Raw genomic sequence first — 15517 nt, forward strand, 5'->3', positions numbered from 1 at the left:
ATGTCTTACGTCTTATGTTTTCATAATAAAAGTCACCAGACCACACTATGAGCATGAATGCCTCTTTTCTTACATGACAAAAGGCAACTGAACTTGTATGAAGGTTGAAGGTCTTATGTTTGAAGATTTCTTTCTCTCTCTCTCTCTCTCTCTCTCTCTCTTTCACTCTCTCTCTTGTAATATGTGTTAACATCGTCATTGTTTTCATAATAGAAGTAATCAAAGTACTTTTTTTGAGCATGAACATCCCTTTTCTTAAATGGTAAGAGGACAACTGGTCTTGTGAAAAGTTTAAAGATCTCACATTTTTCAAGATCTCATAACATCTCAGATGTTTTCATAATAAAAGTCATCTGACAAAATTTTGAGCAAGGTTAGATTCTGAGTGCCAAACAATTTAAGTAAAAAATGTATTGTTTCAGAGCATGGGCTCAATATGAAAACATGGTACGTGCAACAACATCTTAAATACTTCAGCTGCTTTAATGGCAACAAAAAGTCACAAACATCATGAATACATTTTGAATGACAAGATTCCAGAAAAAGAAAACGGTAAATAAATTACACATTACATAGGCATTATACATCTCTGCATTTAACTACAAATGAATGCTCATTATGTTCAGCTTGCTACACAGCACAAGTTCATACTTCCAAAGGTCTGCTATCCTGTGAGATTAGTGAGGACGTCGAACTCTGACTGCTGCCGCCGCGTTCCTGCTGAGGAAAACAGAAGCTGGGCTCATCAAGAAGAGATGTTTCAGTCTGTCCTCCTGCTGAGTAAAAGACACATAGAAAAACATGTTTATGTTAGGAAACCTAGAAGCTGAATAACTGTTGAAAACACACAAGTATCTTTACCTTCAAGAGTTTCCTTTTCGACATGGGGTTTATGAATAGCCTTTCTTCTTCTCCACTCCAGGAAGAGGATCATAGCAACAGGTATCACTAAGCAGATGAGCGCGAAGATGATAAGAATAGCAGTGATCTCTGTAGAAAAGAGCAACAATGAGTCAGTGACTTGAAATGACATTTAAAGATGCCAATGGAAAAATAATTTATAGTTTTACATTTGTTAAAAGGTAACCTCTTATCCTCTTAAAGAGTAATATCTTAGGTCAATGCAACTGCACTAGACACTTTTCTGTGTGTACTGTACATAATCCCAAAAAAGACTGATATGTGTATGTTTACATGCACTACAAATCTTCTTGCATTCTTCCCCAGCCAGCTGCTTGACTTACCATGTTTCTCTTTGCACATGTACTATGTAAAGCATTCATATAGTTTGCTTTTTTTTGTTTTGTTTATGTATAGGCAAACATTTATATATGGTATGTTTATAGTCAAAATCTGTCAGTAGGTTAGTTGTGCATAGGTTTATACTGTTTTACTTCATTGTTGTATGTCAATGTATGACAATAAAGCTTGACTTGACTTGGTCAGCAAAAGTAAATGAATAATATTTTTTTTAAAACAAATTATAACAAATTATGAAAAAATTTAGGTACACTTTCAATAATCCATATGAATTTTGAAAGAAAGACCCGTTCAGGGACTAGTGTTATCAGTAAGATCAACTTGAACACAAGGTTATTATTTATTACGCCTGCATATTAATCTGCTATTTATTTCAGTCATACTTACGGCTTTCTGGGTCACGTGCTGGTGACACTGTTCGTTTGGTACCTTCAAAGAAGAAAGATCTTGCAGTCAGTTTCATATTAGTTATTAATATAAATCGACTGATTAGTTATCTCTGTCGGGACTCACTTGTTGAATTGGGCTGCTGTTCTGTAGTAGACTCTTTAATGCAGCGAAGGCATTTGTCATTTGCACATCGATATCCCGGTATACACTCACAAACTGTGTCACTGCTGGCGGTGCAATTCACCTTCACCCGCATTTTATCTGAAGCAGAGGAGAAGAGTAAGACATCATCAAAACACAAGCAGCTATGTACATTCATAACACTGCTCCAGTTTTCAAAGCTGAATATTGACATGATCAACAGAGAACCAGGCGCCACATTCTTGAATCTGTGGCTGTTCAGACTGAAAATCATCCACAGACGTAGGCTATGTCATGAGGACAAAATCTCAACACACAATTTTGTGTGAAAATAAAAATGTCCGATTTTTGGGTCAGTCAACTAACTAACTTTTTTATCTTTTATCTTTTATCTTTTTTGAATAAAAATTAAGAAAAATGCTAATTGCAATTTTTTTAATCTCACAATTGTGACTTTTTTTCTTAAAATTATGGCTTTACATCTAACAATTCAGAATTTTAAACTAGCAATTATGAGAATAAAAATACAAATTGGAAGATATAAATTCATAATTGCAAGAAAAAGTTACAAATGTGAGGTTAAAGTCACAGTGGCCTTTTTTTTTTATTCAATGGCAAAAACAAGATTGAATTTGTTCCCCTTGCAACTGCAATTTTACATCTTGCAATTCTGATTTTTCCCCCCTAAGAATTCTGAGATATTAAGAATTATATAGTTTATATTATATGGCTATTAAGAATGACATCTTTTATATTGTGCGATTCAGCAGACTTTTCTTCAACCGTTGCAAGTCAAGTTAAAAAGTTGCAATTAAATTGTGGCATTTATACTTTTATTCAGGTAGTCACCTGATCTCATTCTTTGGGCACATAACATAATCATCCAGTAATTATCCAATGCGAGGATCTTACTTATTTGCTTAGTTAAATCCAGGTGGTAACTTTTTTTTTTTTTTTTTTTTGGACGGGTAGTGTATATACACGCCATAGGTATTTGTATTCCTCCAATAGCGAGAGTCTGGGGCATATGGCTACTGTAGCATGCTTAGCCAAAGGTGTATAACAGTGTGGTAAAAGAAACTCCAATGAAAGCAAAATTCGAAGGTTTGCCAAAATACAAATAGACAGAGAAATGATGTACCTGAACTACATTGACGACAGTTATCACACATCCACTGGATGGGTTTGGTGGTAAATTTGCCTTTTTCACAGGGGGTACATAGAGATTTTGGATCTGAACCACAGGTATTCACAAGACGGTTTCCTGCAACAAACACACAAATATCTTTAAGAAGTATGGTATAAGCTATCATTGTTATGCAGATGACACACAAATATATACCTTTGAAACATAAGAATGGATTAGTCCTGGTGGCTGACTGCCTCATGGATGTTAAAGCATGGATGTCTCTTTAAGTCTGAATGAGAGTAATACAGAGATTGTGGTGTTTACCCCTTCGGATACACATGGTATACAAAATCTAAATCTTGGTGTTCTGGCACCTTATGTAAAGCCATACGTGAAAAATCTGTGTTTGGTGTTGGACAGGGCCTTAAAACTTGATAGACAGTCAAGTGAAGTCAAGCTTCTATTAGCTTCAAACCCTGGTGAAAATAAAGTCCTTTCTTTCTTTTACTAATTTTGAAAGAGTAATCCATGCTTTTATCACCACGAGGCTTGATTATTGTAACTCTCTTTATTTGGGGATCAGTCAATCCTCCTTAGATGGTTCAAAATGATGTGAGCTTATCACCCCTGTCCCTTGTCATTTTTTTTTTTTTTTTTGTCCGTTGTTGGTTACTTTGTACGGCACACTGGTTAACGATAATAGTTGTGCTTTATAAATACATTGAAACTGGAATAAATTGAAAATTCAAAATACACTTTGAACATCTCTAAATTAATACAGATTTAGTATTGAAATAAATAAACACTGAGATGGATGAGGAATATTTCATAAAAAAGAACTGTTTATTTGTAGTTGGAAAAAATATAATTTAATTAACATAAATAAAATAACACATTTTAACAAATGAAACAAAGCATCTTCACAAGTGGACTTTTGAACATATCCTACATCTGATGAAGTTTCCTTACAGTGAAGAGTCGCCTACATATCACAATAGTCAAATCGAAAGTAAACCTTGATATGCATCTTAAAGATGAATGAAGACTTCAGATGTGGTTTTTATTCACATGATCACACTATCATTAGGAAAACTGAGACACACTTTATATCACAGTCTATTTACATTGACTCGTGTGGTGTTACTTGATAAAACACTGTCATCAATATTTTCACATTAATTCTGTGTTAGTTTGGGGGGTTAATCTTTTCAAAACACTTTCTCCATCACAAATCTGTACTGTATCTTACATCTGAGCGTATTATGAAAATATAAGTATGCGTGACAGAAATGTGGAAATTGTCGTCTGGTTTCCATTTGTTATTTCCATTGATATTTTTGGTGTTACTTTATAGCACATTGTTATTAATAGTATTGAAGTAATTAAATGATTTCCATTGAGACAAAACCCAATCTCTCTACATGAAAAAAAAAACTGTTAAAACTATTTTTAGATTGATTTATGTAATATTAAGATATTATTAAATCTTAGACTGTTTACATTGTGTTTTTCCCTTTTCTGTCTTTCCATCTCTTCTTAGCCATGCATTCATATTTTTTTTCAATTGTTATATACATTTTATATTCATATTATTCCTACTCGCAATCATAATCCTTACTGTAAAAAAAGGAATCTTGCACATCAGGCAAAAATAAAAGCAAAAGGTAAATATTTATACATTTAATCTTTTCAAACATTTTATCCCAAAGCTAATCATTCTGTTACAAAACTCACCTGGTTTACACTTTGTGCAGCACACATCTTGCCCACTGATGTCAAAGTCGTGACATCCAGATTCCACACTGTGTCCTGCAGCCAGAACGAGGACAGCCACAGCCAGGATCAGTCCATAGAGCAGCTTCATCCTCCACGACACGTCTGTCTTACACACTTCACACACACGCTTCTCTGACAGATGCTGAGAATAAAGATCTTCTCTAGTGAGCTGCGTCTACACAGAGTCTGAAGCGCTCACAAGTGAAACCACTCACTTTGTAAGTTCCTAAACGTCATAAATACACCCACATATACACACACACCCACAGACACATTCAAGTCTGTTTGACAATGACTCGTCAGCTTTCTTTCTTTTTTTTTCATAAATGATGACGAGCCAGTTTAAAAGTGCGGGGATATTCCTTTCTCTGCCTTTAGTAATTAAATAATGAAATAAAATAATAAATTAATAATACAATTATATTGTATAGCAGGGATGATAATATTTCCCTATATAAATGTATGTATATATATATATATATATATATATATATATATATATATATATATATATATATATATATATATATATATATATATATATATATATATATGTATATATTTTTTTTATCTTAGCAACCCATACAGACAGATCTAATGATTTAAAGTCAAAATGAAATTAAAATTGACTCTACACTTTAAAAAAAAAAAAAAAAAAAAAAAAAAAAATATATATATATATATATATATATATATATATATATATATATATATATATATAATACTAATAATAATTAAAAAAATAGAGTATGATTTACTTTGAAACATTTTTTCCCTTGAGAATTGCTAGTAATTGTTTTAAAACAAGTAACACATTAAATTACAGTAAACACACAATTTTGAAGTAGAAAGACTGTAGTATTTTATACTCCAGTAGTTTTATTTACAACTTTATTTATAACCTAATGTTATTTTGAATGATTCATCAGTGCATATTATTTAAAAATAATAATAATAATAATCAAAATTAATAATGTTCTGCCTCTGAAACAATTATATATATATATACTGATTTTAAACACAGCATATTTGAAAAGAAAGAGTCAGCTTCTAAAATTCTCTGTGGTACTCAGTTTTATAAATGTAGTTTAAATGAACTATGTCTTAAACAGTAGGCAGTATAAACAGCTGGCATTAAGTTCAGTGACAGTCCATCACATCTTTCAATAACACTTTTTAATCAGGCATATATTAATAGTCTTATTTTTCAAGTGTAATGTTTCTGATGAATATTTATTTTCTGCACGCAGGAAAAAACCCTTTTACCTGCAGCACTGTTTATTACAGTAACATTTAGATATTATTGTAACACTGGTGATGTCATTGCCTGGGTTTTCCTGCATAACATCAGTGCTCCTCCTCACTTCTGTGACTTTTGAACGGAGCCCTCCATGACTCCCTCTGCAGGCCAAACTTGGGAGTTCTCGAACCCGGTGTGAACACACTGGGCATGCTCCTCAATAGTCCCGATTTAACCTCATCGTTTCGCTTTTTCATAAGTGCTAGAGCTGGAGTCAAGGGCAGATTATCACCGTTCTGAAAGACAATAGCAGTGGGGCATTTCTTAGGGTTATAAAGGAACATCTGGCTCACTTAATGACTTTGAGTGTGGGAAAATACAATTTTACATTTAATTTTAAATAAAAAAATGTAATTCTAGGAAGCTGAACTTCTGATTAAGCATTAACAATGCAATTAATGTTATTGCCTTATTAATGTACATGACCAATCTTACAATAGCAAGAGTTTTTTTTTTTTTTTGATAAATGATAATGTTTAATTTAATTTTCATGTGTTGTTGTTACACACTATCATTCCAAAATTTGGGCCTGGTAAGTTTCTTAAATGTTTTTGAAAGAAGTCTCTTTGGCTCAACATTTATTTAATCAAAAATACAGTAAAAACAGTAATATTGTAAAATATTATTACAATTTCAAATAACTGTTTTCTAATTGAATACATTTAAAAATGTAATTTATTCCTGTGATGCAAAGCTGTATTTTCAGCATCATTTCTCCAGTCTTCAGTATCAATGATCTTCAGAAATCATTCTGATATGATTTGCTGCTCAAGAAACATTTCTGATTATTATAATTCCTTGAAAACAGTTATGCTGCTTTTTTTTAATTGTGATACATTTAAGTACATTTATTTCAATGTAACAGTGTAATATTCAATGCAATTTTTGATCGATTTATTTTAACCTTATTGAATATAAGTATTAATTTCTTTAAAATGAAAAATAAATCTTCCCTAAACTTTAGTGTACTTTTAAGACAGTGTGATGTTGTATATTTTAAATTTAGAATAGTTTTCTTATAGGCTTATGTTGAACATGTATTTACGGTAAACATGTTTACTGAGGAATAAGTTATAACTGACAAATGCCACAGATGTGGTTCATGGAAATAATTTCTAAATAATCATGTTCCATTAATAATGTCCTGAAATATCAGTGGTAACATTATTGTTTTTATGACTCTTTTAAGGCTAATTGTATGTTTATCTTTTTTCCCAAAAGATGCCACATAAAATGCATATGAATAAGAGCTCTTGATCTCACTCACGGTGGTTCGAGCATTTGATGCTGTGTCTGAACGCTGTAAATTGAGGTCCAGCGTGGATTTGCTGACCCCCGGCGCTCGGGTGTCTGTCCTCTGCTGTCCTGAGGAACTCGCCCGTGCATTGACCCGTTTCAGAATGTCACTCAAAGTGCTGAAAGTCCTGCTCCGGGACAGTTCTGACGGCTTCTGTGAGAGAAAACAAAACAGAATTGAGAATATATTAGATATTAAAAACTACTATTATAAAAGTCATTATTTAATTCTTTGGTATATATTATAAGACGACCCCCCCCCCCCCCCCCCAGATGTACCTTTTGGAAAAAAGACTCTACCTAAACATTTTTTTTTTTTGCTAAATTATTTTCATATTGCATATTTTCCCTATTAAAATTTTTGTTTTGAAAGTATGGTAAATACTGGTCAAATGTACCAACAATAATCACGTTTAAAAATATAGACTTTTTGATATAACATAAAAATAACAGGTAGCCCATTTGAGTTAACATTTAGTCCATCCATCATAGTAGCCTTCCAAAATTGTATTACCGGTAGAAGTGAAATCTTATTGCAGTCTTTTGAAATCTGGGTACTGTCTTATGTTTTAAAATCACTAACAGAGAAAGTTTGGTCCCATCATGCCGCTGTAAGCATTTTCTTTTGTTTTCACTTGGTGATCTTTACAACACACATTACATTACTTATTTCATCATGGCACACTCGTTTTATTCGTGTTTGGCGCCACCTATTGTCGTGGGTGTATTATTGACATGTCAAAGTCTAGACCTTGAATATAAGACGACCGCGTTTTTTTGGATGTATTCCAAGAAATAAACATCGTCTTTTATTCGGGTCAGTACAGTATATACCAAAGAATTAAATAATGACTTCTACAATATAAGTTTTTCATATTTTACACAAAGTTATCATTCAATGTTAAACTGTGATGTATGCTCTGCATTATAGGCTTTACATATACAATATAATGCAATATTTAGTCAAATTCTGCTTCTTATCAACTACCATTTAAAGTCATTTTTGTGACTTTATGTGTTATTTCTAATTTAATTGGTGGTGTTTAAAATCTTGATTGTTGTTTAAAATCTTCATGAATAATTACTTGGAAGAATGAATAATGACTTTTATGATTATTTAATATATTTGTAAATTTTTGTTACGTAAAGCTAACAGTATTAGACAGTGATGTCTACAGTTAATTTTTTTTGTGGCAATATACAAAATAATATCACAAAATATTGATCTGTACACAGTGAGGTCAGTAATAAAAATTACAGTTGTTTTATTGGTAATTTAATGCTAATTTGTTTGTTATATGTGACCCTGGACCACAAAACCAGGCACAAGGGTCAATTTTATTTATTGATTTATATTGATAGGACAATATTTTTCCAAGATACAACTATGCGAAAATCTGGAATCTGAGGGTGCAACAAAAATCTAAATAATAATAAAATAGGCTTTAAAATTGTCCAAATGAAGTTCTTAGCAATGCATATTACTAATCAATAATTAAATTTTAATATACTTACAGAAGGAAATTTACAAAATATCTTCATGGAACATAGTCTTTACTTTATATAGTAATGAGTTTTGGCATAAAAGAAAAAAAATCAATAATTGTGACCCATACAATTTATTTTTGGCTATTACTAAAAACATTCCCCAGCGACTTAAAACTGCTTTTGTGCTCCAGGGTCACATAAGTTAACGTATAGCAGTATATACCTTAAAATGAGCTTGTGTGCCTGCTTCAGGGTTCATGGTATCTCCTAAAGCTCTGTCACTCCTCTGGTAAGGCTCTCGTCTCACAGCGGCTCCGAGCTCATCCTCTGATGTCATGTCCATTCGGTGAGCGCGAGATTTGTACAGCGGAAACCTCTCCTCATTTTCAGCATTCAGTAGAGGATACGTGATTCTGTCAGGAATCTGTACAGGAGGCCTTTAGATGAAAGAGATTAGCACAACTTCTGTTAACATCTATCCAAATATTTGCCAACCTGTTTCTCTTTCACTTTACTGGACTCTCTGAATGTCTGTTCTGGAGGGGTCGTAATATTGACCTGTTCACCACCTCATTGCAATGCATTTCTCCTGGAGAGTAATGTCGCCTACAACAGAAAAAGACCAAGTATGTTAAGCGCAAACAAGTCTAACACTGCATCTGTACATTTGAGATTATATGAAAAGCTTTTTGAGAAATAGTGACCTTGGTCTTTGATATTCCGGATGCCTTTGATCTGACAGAAACATTGAGCTAAACCTGAAACGTGAAAGGATAAGACAGAGTAAAATAAACATTCGAACAGAAAATGCCTTTGGAGTGAATATTTGACCTTATTTGAAATACAACAAGAAGCAGCTTCAGGATTGAGATCTTTAAAGGTATCGCAGCTTACAGAATATTAAATCATTATACAGTATATTAATCTATACAGAGTCATACATTCCAGTTTGAGGTTTAGTCATTTTAAAAACCTTCCCCATCTCAAATCAAAAACTGTGTATTCACATCAAATCTGAGCTTTACAGACTTTCCATGAAAAGATAAAACACATTCAATAACAAAAAATGTAAATTACGTTATCAGTTACAGCGTGATGTTTTTGTTTTCTTCATTTCATTCACACTTCTGCACATAAAAGCATGAATATAGACTTTTAGAACAATAATTCTATATAGTTTATCACTGCCTTTTTTCTATTATACACACATCTAACAAAATTTGTGAAAGTTTTAGACAGTAATGTCTACATTGCATTTCATGTCTTTTTTTAGCACAATATCACAAAGTAATACTACAGTACATTTTGTCAAATTATATTGTTATTCATTACACTTTCAGGTCAGCTATAAAATTTAGGTCAGTTTCTAGTATTTAATGCAAAATAATCTATTCGAAATGAAAGTCATGAATGACAAGACATTTAATACTTTTATATATATATTTTTTTTTTTTTGTTACACAAAGCTACTATATAGTTACCAGTTATGTTTAGTTGTTTAGTTTTAGTTGTTGTTTTCTCATTTTTTTGTGAGCACTCTTCCTTTATGTAATCGTGCACCGTCACATATAGACTCTGAGGTGTGCATGGTCTACTTACTTAACGTCTTCTTGATACCCAGGCTGAAGTCTGCTGTTAAAGTCTTTGTAGGGAGGCTCCCATCTTCCCGGATGCCGTTCCAGGAGCTGTCGGTGATGAAACGTGATCTCAGGAGGATCAGGTGGAGATAGAGGGCTGTCCGGGAATCTCTGGATGACCCCCATCGCCTCCCAGTCCAGGGGGTTGTCAGTAGGTGGAGGTGGAGGACTGGAGACCAACTCTTTGAGTTCAACTTTGTTGATATTAATTTTTAGCGGCTGTACTTTTTTTAATGTTTTGGGTTCGGTAGCTGCTTTTCCAGTTTTCCATGCATCTGGGATTGGGAGCGAGGCAGCATAGAGGATCCGAAACTCTTGATCGAAAGATTCAACGGCCCGGCCGCTCAAAACAGTGACGAGCTGACGGTGCAGGTGAGCGTCGGTCCAGCTCAGACTGACCAAGACAAAGAAAACCAATCAAGAGATTATAAAGGATTTAGAAGATGCACAACTCCCACAAAACAACTAAATATCATCATAAAACTATAATAAATATAGTGTGGAATTCAAAACTCATTCTTCCACATATTTCAAACATGAAATGTCTCTTAACAGACTTGCTTTAAATGTGATGTTTTTGGACTTTTCTATTAGTTTTTTCTGGTCTGTCTCAAAGCAAAAAATAAAAATAAAAAATCTACTTTTGCACTTAGAAAATTTCTCGCGAGAAATATTAACTATTTTTATTAGTATATGAGTTTTTTATGACTATTTTATGAGTTTTATAATGCTACTTTGTTCTTTTGGTGCTTGACGGATGTGAATCCATTGTGTTTGTGTGGAATCACATGAATTTCAAACAAAAAGATGGAAAGTAAATGATTTTAGGTGACCAAGTCATTTATTTACATCACCATTAGAAGATTTTTTTAAAGATTTAATACTTTTATTCAAAAAGGATGCATTTGATTGGCAGTAAACACATTAAGGCTATGTTACAGAAGATTTCCTTTTAAAAATAAATGCTGTTCTTTTAAATTCTTTCTGGAAAAAAATGTATCATGGTTCCCAAAAAAAAAAAAAAAAATATATATATATATATATATATATATATATATATATATATATATATATATATATATATATATAATTTTAAAATAAGAAATGTAGAATGATTTCAAAGGGATCATGTGACAGTGCAGACTAGAGTGAAAATTCAGCTTTTTTTCAGTACCTACACACCTGTGAAAGAGACAAACAAATTGTTCCCACAAACTGTTAATTTCTCTAATTGTCTGTATAATGTAGGGGTGGTGTGGCTTAAAGGTATGAGCTGGCAAGCCAAAAGTTGGTTCAAATCCCAGAATGTTCCCACCCTTGTTCCTTTGAGCAAGTCTTTAACGGCAGTTTATGCGTTTCTTGGCTGATTTATGAACTCTTTTATGAAACCGTTCTTTACCTGTAGCTCCCAAACATCACCGTCTCCAGATCCACCAACACAAAGTTGTCCTTCAGTTCTCCGACCACTACCTTAGTGTCACGCGTCAGGTACGTTTTACCTCCAAGAACACGCACCATAATATTCTGGAATATGTGGAAGAGATTCACATGAACAACACTGCAAAATCAAATGTTTCAGAACTTTTATCTTCATTACACAGATTACACTGATTCTTCGGTTGATTTCCACTGCATTCAAAACTTTTAAATAAAGGTCAGTTCCTGTTAAGTTTCAGAGATGTGACGAGATTTAAACTCAAACATTCCATGACCGCACGGCAACCATCTGCACCAGCTGAATGTGGCTCAACCTGTTTGTCTCTGCTTTGTGAGTTCTTCACATTATTACAGAGACAGAAAGAGAAATAAACTCTATGATGGAGAGTGACATTTGCTTACAGATACAGTTCTCCACTAAGGTGTGTCTGAGTCTTTTGTTGCCTAAAGTTCAGTCTGTTAAGGTGTGCATGGAGATTTTGTGGTCTAAAGGTTGCATAATATTTGAAATATTATCATGAAAACCTGTACAAAATCATGCAGAATACGGAGTCATTAATCGCTATACTATATGTTATTTTGGTATCATTGAGAGACTATTCATTTTTATTCATATATTTTTCGTTTAAATATTTTCTTTATTTTTTTATTTTGTGTTTTAGTTATTTTTTTATAACATTTTTAATTATGTATTTTTAAATACGTTTAATTTTAATAGATTTTATTTCATTTCAGTTAAAGTTTTTGTTTAAAAAAAAAAATTATAGTAATTTTTTTAGCTTACTACAGTATATCCACTCACCGGATGTTGAAGCTGGTGTGAAAAGCAGCTCTTTTCCACAGATCTTTTGTTGAGGATGATGTACACAGGAACTCCCCGTGATGCAGCATTTCGGAGGTCACCAATCACAGCATTGTCCGACAATTTCTCTGTTACCACAGCGATCAGCTGCCCAACACAAATCCAAAAAACTATCCTTACAGGAAATGTTTTAGCAGACTTCCTGCAGATGCATCTTCATATGTAAAGTCATTCAAAGTTGCCTGCTTTTAAAAGCTTTCTCTTTTTAAATTCAACCAACTACACACTTAAAAAGGGTGTTAAATGCATGCAAAAAAAAAAAATAAATCTGTAGCAACACTTTAAGGTTTTACAGATTGAACTTAAATTGACAGCAAAAAAGTATATTTCATTAACTAATTTAATGTTAATATACCAACCTGGTGAAGTCCTAAAATCCTTTTCACCACCATAAAAACACTGCATGACGAATCAAAGCTCAAGTAGCTTTTCCTCAAGCTCAAATTAATATTAATAAAGTATATAGAAATATATAGATAGCATATATGTATATAGAAGTTGCACACAAATATAAACATGTTAACCATGAAGATAACTACAATACCAACTATATGAATTGTTTATTATTGTTGTCTGCTACTTTAAATGCTCCAGCTCTAGCTCAGGTGGATTCTGATTGGCTATCGATGTTTTTAAGGTTCATCAGCTGAAAAAAAAAAGTGTTTTGAAAGTGATTCCAAGGATATTGTTAATCAATGCTGCTGTCGTTGTAGTTGTGGTGTGCTATTCTTTTAGAACAATTTTTAAAACTGTATCTTTAATTGATATAGTAATTGTTCTTGGTGTGAACGGCCCTTAAACTCAACCTCTTTGTTTTAGCTCCAAGGATCTAGTTTTACCTTTGTGGCTCCTTGTAGGTATCTTCTTAGGACTTCCCGTATGGAGGGTGCCTGTTCTGCAGGAGGGTTGGTGAAGACGTGAATCTGTCCCATGTCCATCCAGATGGTCCTTTCCGGCCATCCCAGTTCCAAACATGGTGCTGGAGTGTCAGACTCTGTGGGGAAATAATGTCCAGAGAAGTCCTCCCCATCAGAACCAACCTCCACCTCGCCATTTCCATTTTCCTGGATTGCATCACTTTGATGATATTCCTCGGCCCAGCTGGAGATCTGGTTCACCTCACCGGGGGACAGGAACGACCCGATTTGTTCCTGGTGGAGTTTGGTGTAGAAAGCCTCAGCACCGGAGCTCACCAGGCTTTCCACACAATAACGCTCTTCCTCACAGTGCAAGAATTCCGGACTGGACTCTGTCAATGGAGCGAAGACGATGTTCTCGTTGAGGCTCTGCTCTTGAGTGTATGACATGATTGGAGCCCGACGATGGTTGGAGAAATCCTTCTCCTACAAGGAAAATGACTGAGGAAAATTACATGTTTCTATGTAAACGATAACCGGCATCTGGAGATTGGTGAATTATTCAATAGTTGAGGTTCTTCTTCGTGGGTTGACGATATTTAACTCTTTTTAAACACCAAGAGTCATCATAAAAGGAGAATACTCCATGGCAGAATCATTTCCCTAGTCCTTTGAAGATTTGGAGAACTTTGAAATGTCCTGGAATACAGACTTGAGGGAAAACAACAATAATTAGAGTTGCTTTCATTTGATTTGGTGAACACCCTTGTAAAAAAAAAAAAAAAAAAGGTGTGCTTAATTTTATTGAACGTGCACTTGTAGTGTACTTCATAACTCAACAGTATACTTCAGAGTAATATAATATGAATAAAATAAAAGGCAGTTTATGTGTGCTCATAGAGAGTTCTGGAGGGTCGGTGTGTTATTCAATATTACTTTTAAAGTTAATACAGTATATTGTACTGTATTAAATACATGACATATACGTTTTAATGAAAATTATATTTAAGTATATTTCAGTTATTGTCAGTACATTCTGCAGCTAACGTTAACCATATTTCAAGACAACAAGTAATCATTTTAATATGTATCAAAAGCACTTTTCAGCCAGTTGCATTAAATGAACATTATAGTTCTTCTGACCCAGTTAGGACTTAATACATCTTTATATGTAATTTCATGATTATTTCTGTTGTCTTCAACTTTTCAAGAATACACTTCAGTGTGAATTAGTTATGTGTGAACTGAGTGTAATGTTCTCGTACACTTAACTGCATGTTATCTGCTATTAAATGAAGATGTATAATAGTTTGAATTTATCTAAAAACATTGAAAATATTATGCATCTTCATTTAATTTATTTCATGTTTGCAAATAACATAGTGTCCGAGAACTTTACACTCAGTTCACACTTAAGTAATAAATGCTCTTTTTAAAACTATGGTTTATACATACTTATTTGATGTCAAAATCTATTTTTATCTATCTATTTTATGGTAATACTTCACAAAAAGAGATTATGTACTAAAAGTTGAGACTTACCCGTCTGTGGCCGTCTGTCTCACTCACACACCCTCAGTCCATTGACTCTTTGCGTCAAGTTCTGACATATCTCTGCTATCTCCTCCCATTCTAAATGGCCTCTCTCTGTCTGGTGTTAAATTACTCCCCGTCACCAGCCAATGTGAGCAACTAGTCATCACTGCAATCTGCCCATTTTTAGCTTTCGCCCAAATCCGCTTCTTGAGTCAGCAAACCATCCCTAAAACGTCTTCTGGTCTCCCTCAGCCCACTTCATCTCGCATTATAAGGCTGAGATCTCTGGCCTTATTGTGTCTTTAGTAAACACATCTTTGTCGCCGGCCTCGCTATCGTGACTGGTTCTACCAGCCGAGCCAGTCTTCTCCGGGGAGCAGAGATTGAGACCTTCCTTCCCTCGCAGCT

General features: G+C 33.7%; 2 protein-coding genes across 4 annotated transcripts; both read right to left on the reverse strand.

Moving 5' to 3' along the window:
- Positions 1 to 466: 466 nt before the first annotated feature.
- Positions 467 to 5100, reverse strand: LOC132119101 (tumor necrosis factor receptor superfamily member 6-like). Of its 2 annotated transcripts, none has more exons than XM_059528849.1 (6): positions 4655 to 5100; positions 2933 to 3055; positions 1774 to 1911; positions 1648 to 1689; positions 862 to 990; positions 467 to 776 (listed from the first exon to the last, which is right to left on the reverse strand). In XM_059528849.1, the coding sequence occupies exons 1-6, from the start codon at positions 4782 to 4784 to the stop codon at positions 646 to 648; spliced, it is 693 nt and encodes a 230-aa protein (XP_059384832.1). In that variant the 5' UTR covers positions 4785 to 5100; the 3' UTR covers positions 467 to 645. The 2 variants fall into 2 exon arrangements, with proteins under 2 accessions (XP_059384832.1, XP_059384833.1); XM_059528850.1 differs by having other exon boundaries at positions 467 to 773; positions 4655 to 5098.
- A 652-nt stretch (positions 5101 to 5752) lies between these two features.
- LOC132119681 (protein FAM83A-like) lies at positions 5753 to 15443 on the reverse strand. 2 transcript variants are annotated; one of them, XM_059529857.1, is made up of 10 exons: positions 15116 to 15443; positions 13556 to 14059; positions 12657 to 12803; positions 11817 to 11941; positions 10380 to 10811; positions 9485 to 9538; positions 9339 to 9386; positions 9004 to 9217; positions 7264 to 7446; positions 5753 to 6232 (listed from the first exon to the last, which is right to left on the reverse strand). In XM_059529857.1, the coding sequence occupies exons 2-10, from the start codon at positions 14021 to 14023 to the stop codon at positions 6044 to 6046; spliced, it is 1860 nt and encodes a 619-aa protein (XP_059385840.1). In that variant the 5' UTR covers positions 14024 to 14059; positions 15116 to 15443; the 3' UTR covers positions 5753 to 6043. The 2 variants fall into 2 exon arrangements, with proteins under 2 accessions (XP_059385840.1, XP_059385839.1); XM_059529856.1 differs by having other exon boundaries at positions 13556 to 14284.
- Positions 15444 to 15517: the final 74 nt, after the last annotated feature.

The sequence above is a fragment of the Carassius carassius genome, chromosome 38, assembly GCF_963082965.1.
Source record: "Carassius carassius chromosome 38, fCarCar2.1, whole genome shotgun sequence".
Taxonomy (NCBI): domain Eukaryota; kingdom Metazoa; phylum Chordata; class Actinopteri; order Cypriniformes; family Cyprinidae; genus Carassius; species Carassius carassius.

What these genes read in the sequence shown, in the direction of transcription:
- LOC132119101 (XM_059528849.1), bottom strand. Translation starts at nt 4,784, where the DNA reads ATGAAGCTGCTCTATGGACTGATCCTGGCTGTGGCTGTCCTCGTTCTG. An exon ending in CTGCACAAAGTGTAAACCAG is followed by an intron (nt 3,056 to 4,654) that starts GTGAGTTTTGTA and finishes TGTTTGTTGCAG; the next exon opens with GAAACCGTCTTGTGAATACC. An exon ending in AGCACGTGACCCAGAAAGCC is followed by an intron (nt 991 to 1,647) that starts GTAAGTATGACT and finishes TCTTTTCTACAG; the next exon opens with AGATCACTGCTATTCTTATC.
- LOC132119681 (XM_059529857.1), bottom strand. Translation starts at nt 14,023, where the DNA reads ATGTCATACACTCAAGAGCAGAGCCTCAACGAGAACATCGTCTTCGCT. An exon ending in TGCAATGAGGTGGTGAACAG is followed by an intron (nt 9,218 to 9,338) that starts GTCAATATTACG and finishes TTTCATCTAAAG; the next exon opens with GCCTCCTGTACAGATTCCTG. An exon ending in GCACACAAGCTCATTTTAAG is followed by an intron (nt 7,447 to 9,003) that starts GTATATACTGCT and finishes TTTCTCTCACAG; the next exon opens with AAGCCGTCAGAACTGTCCCG.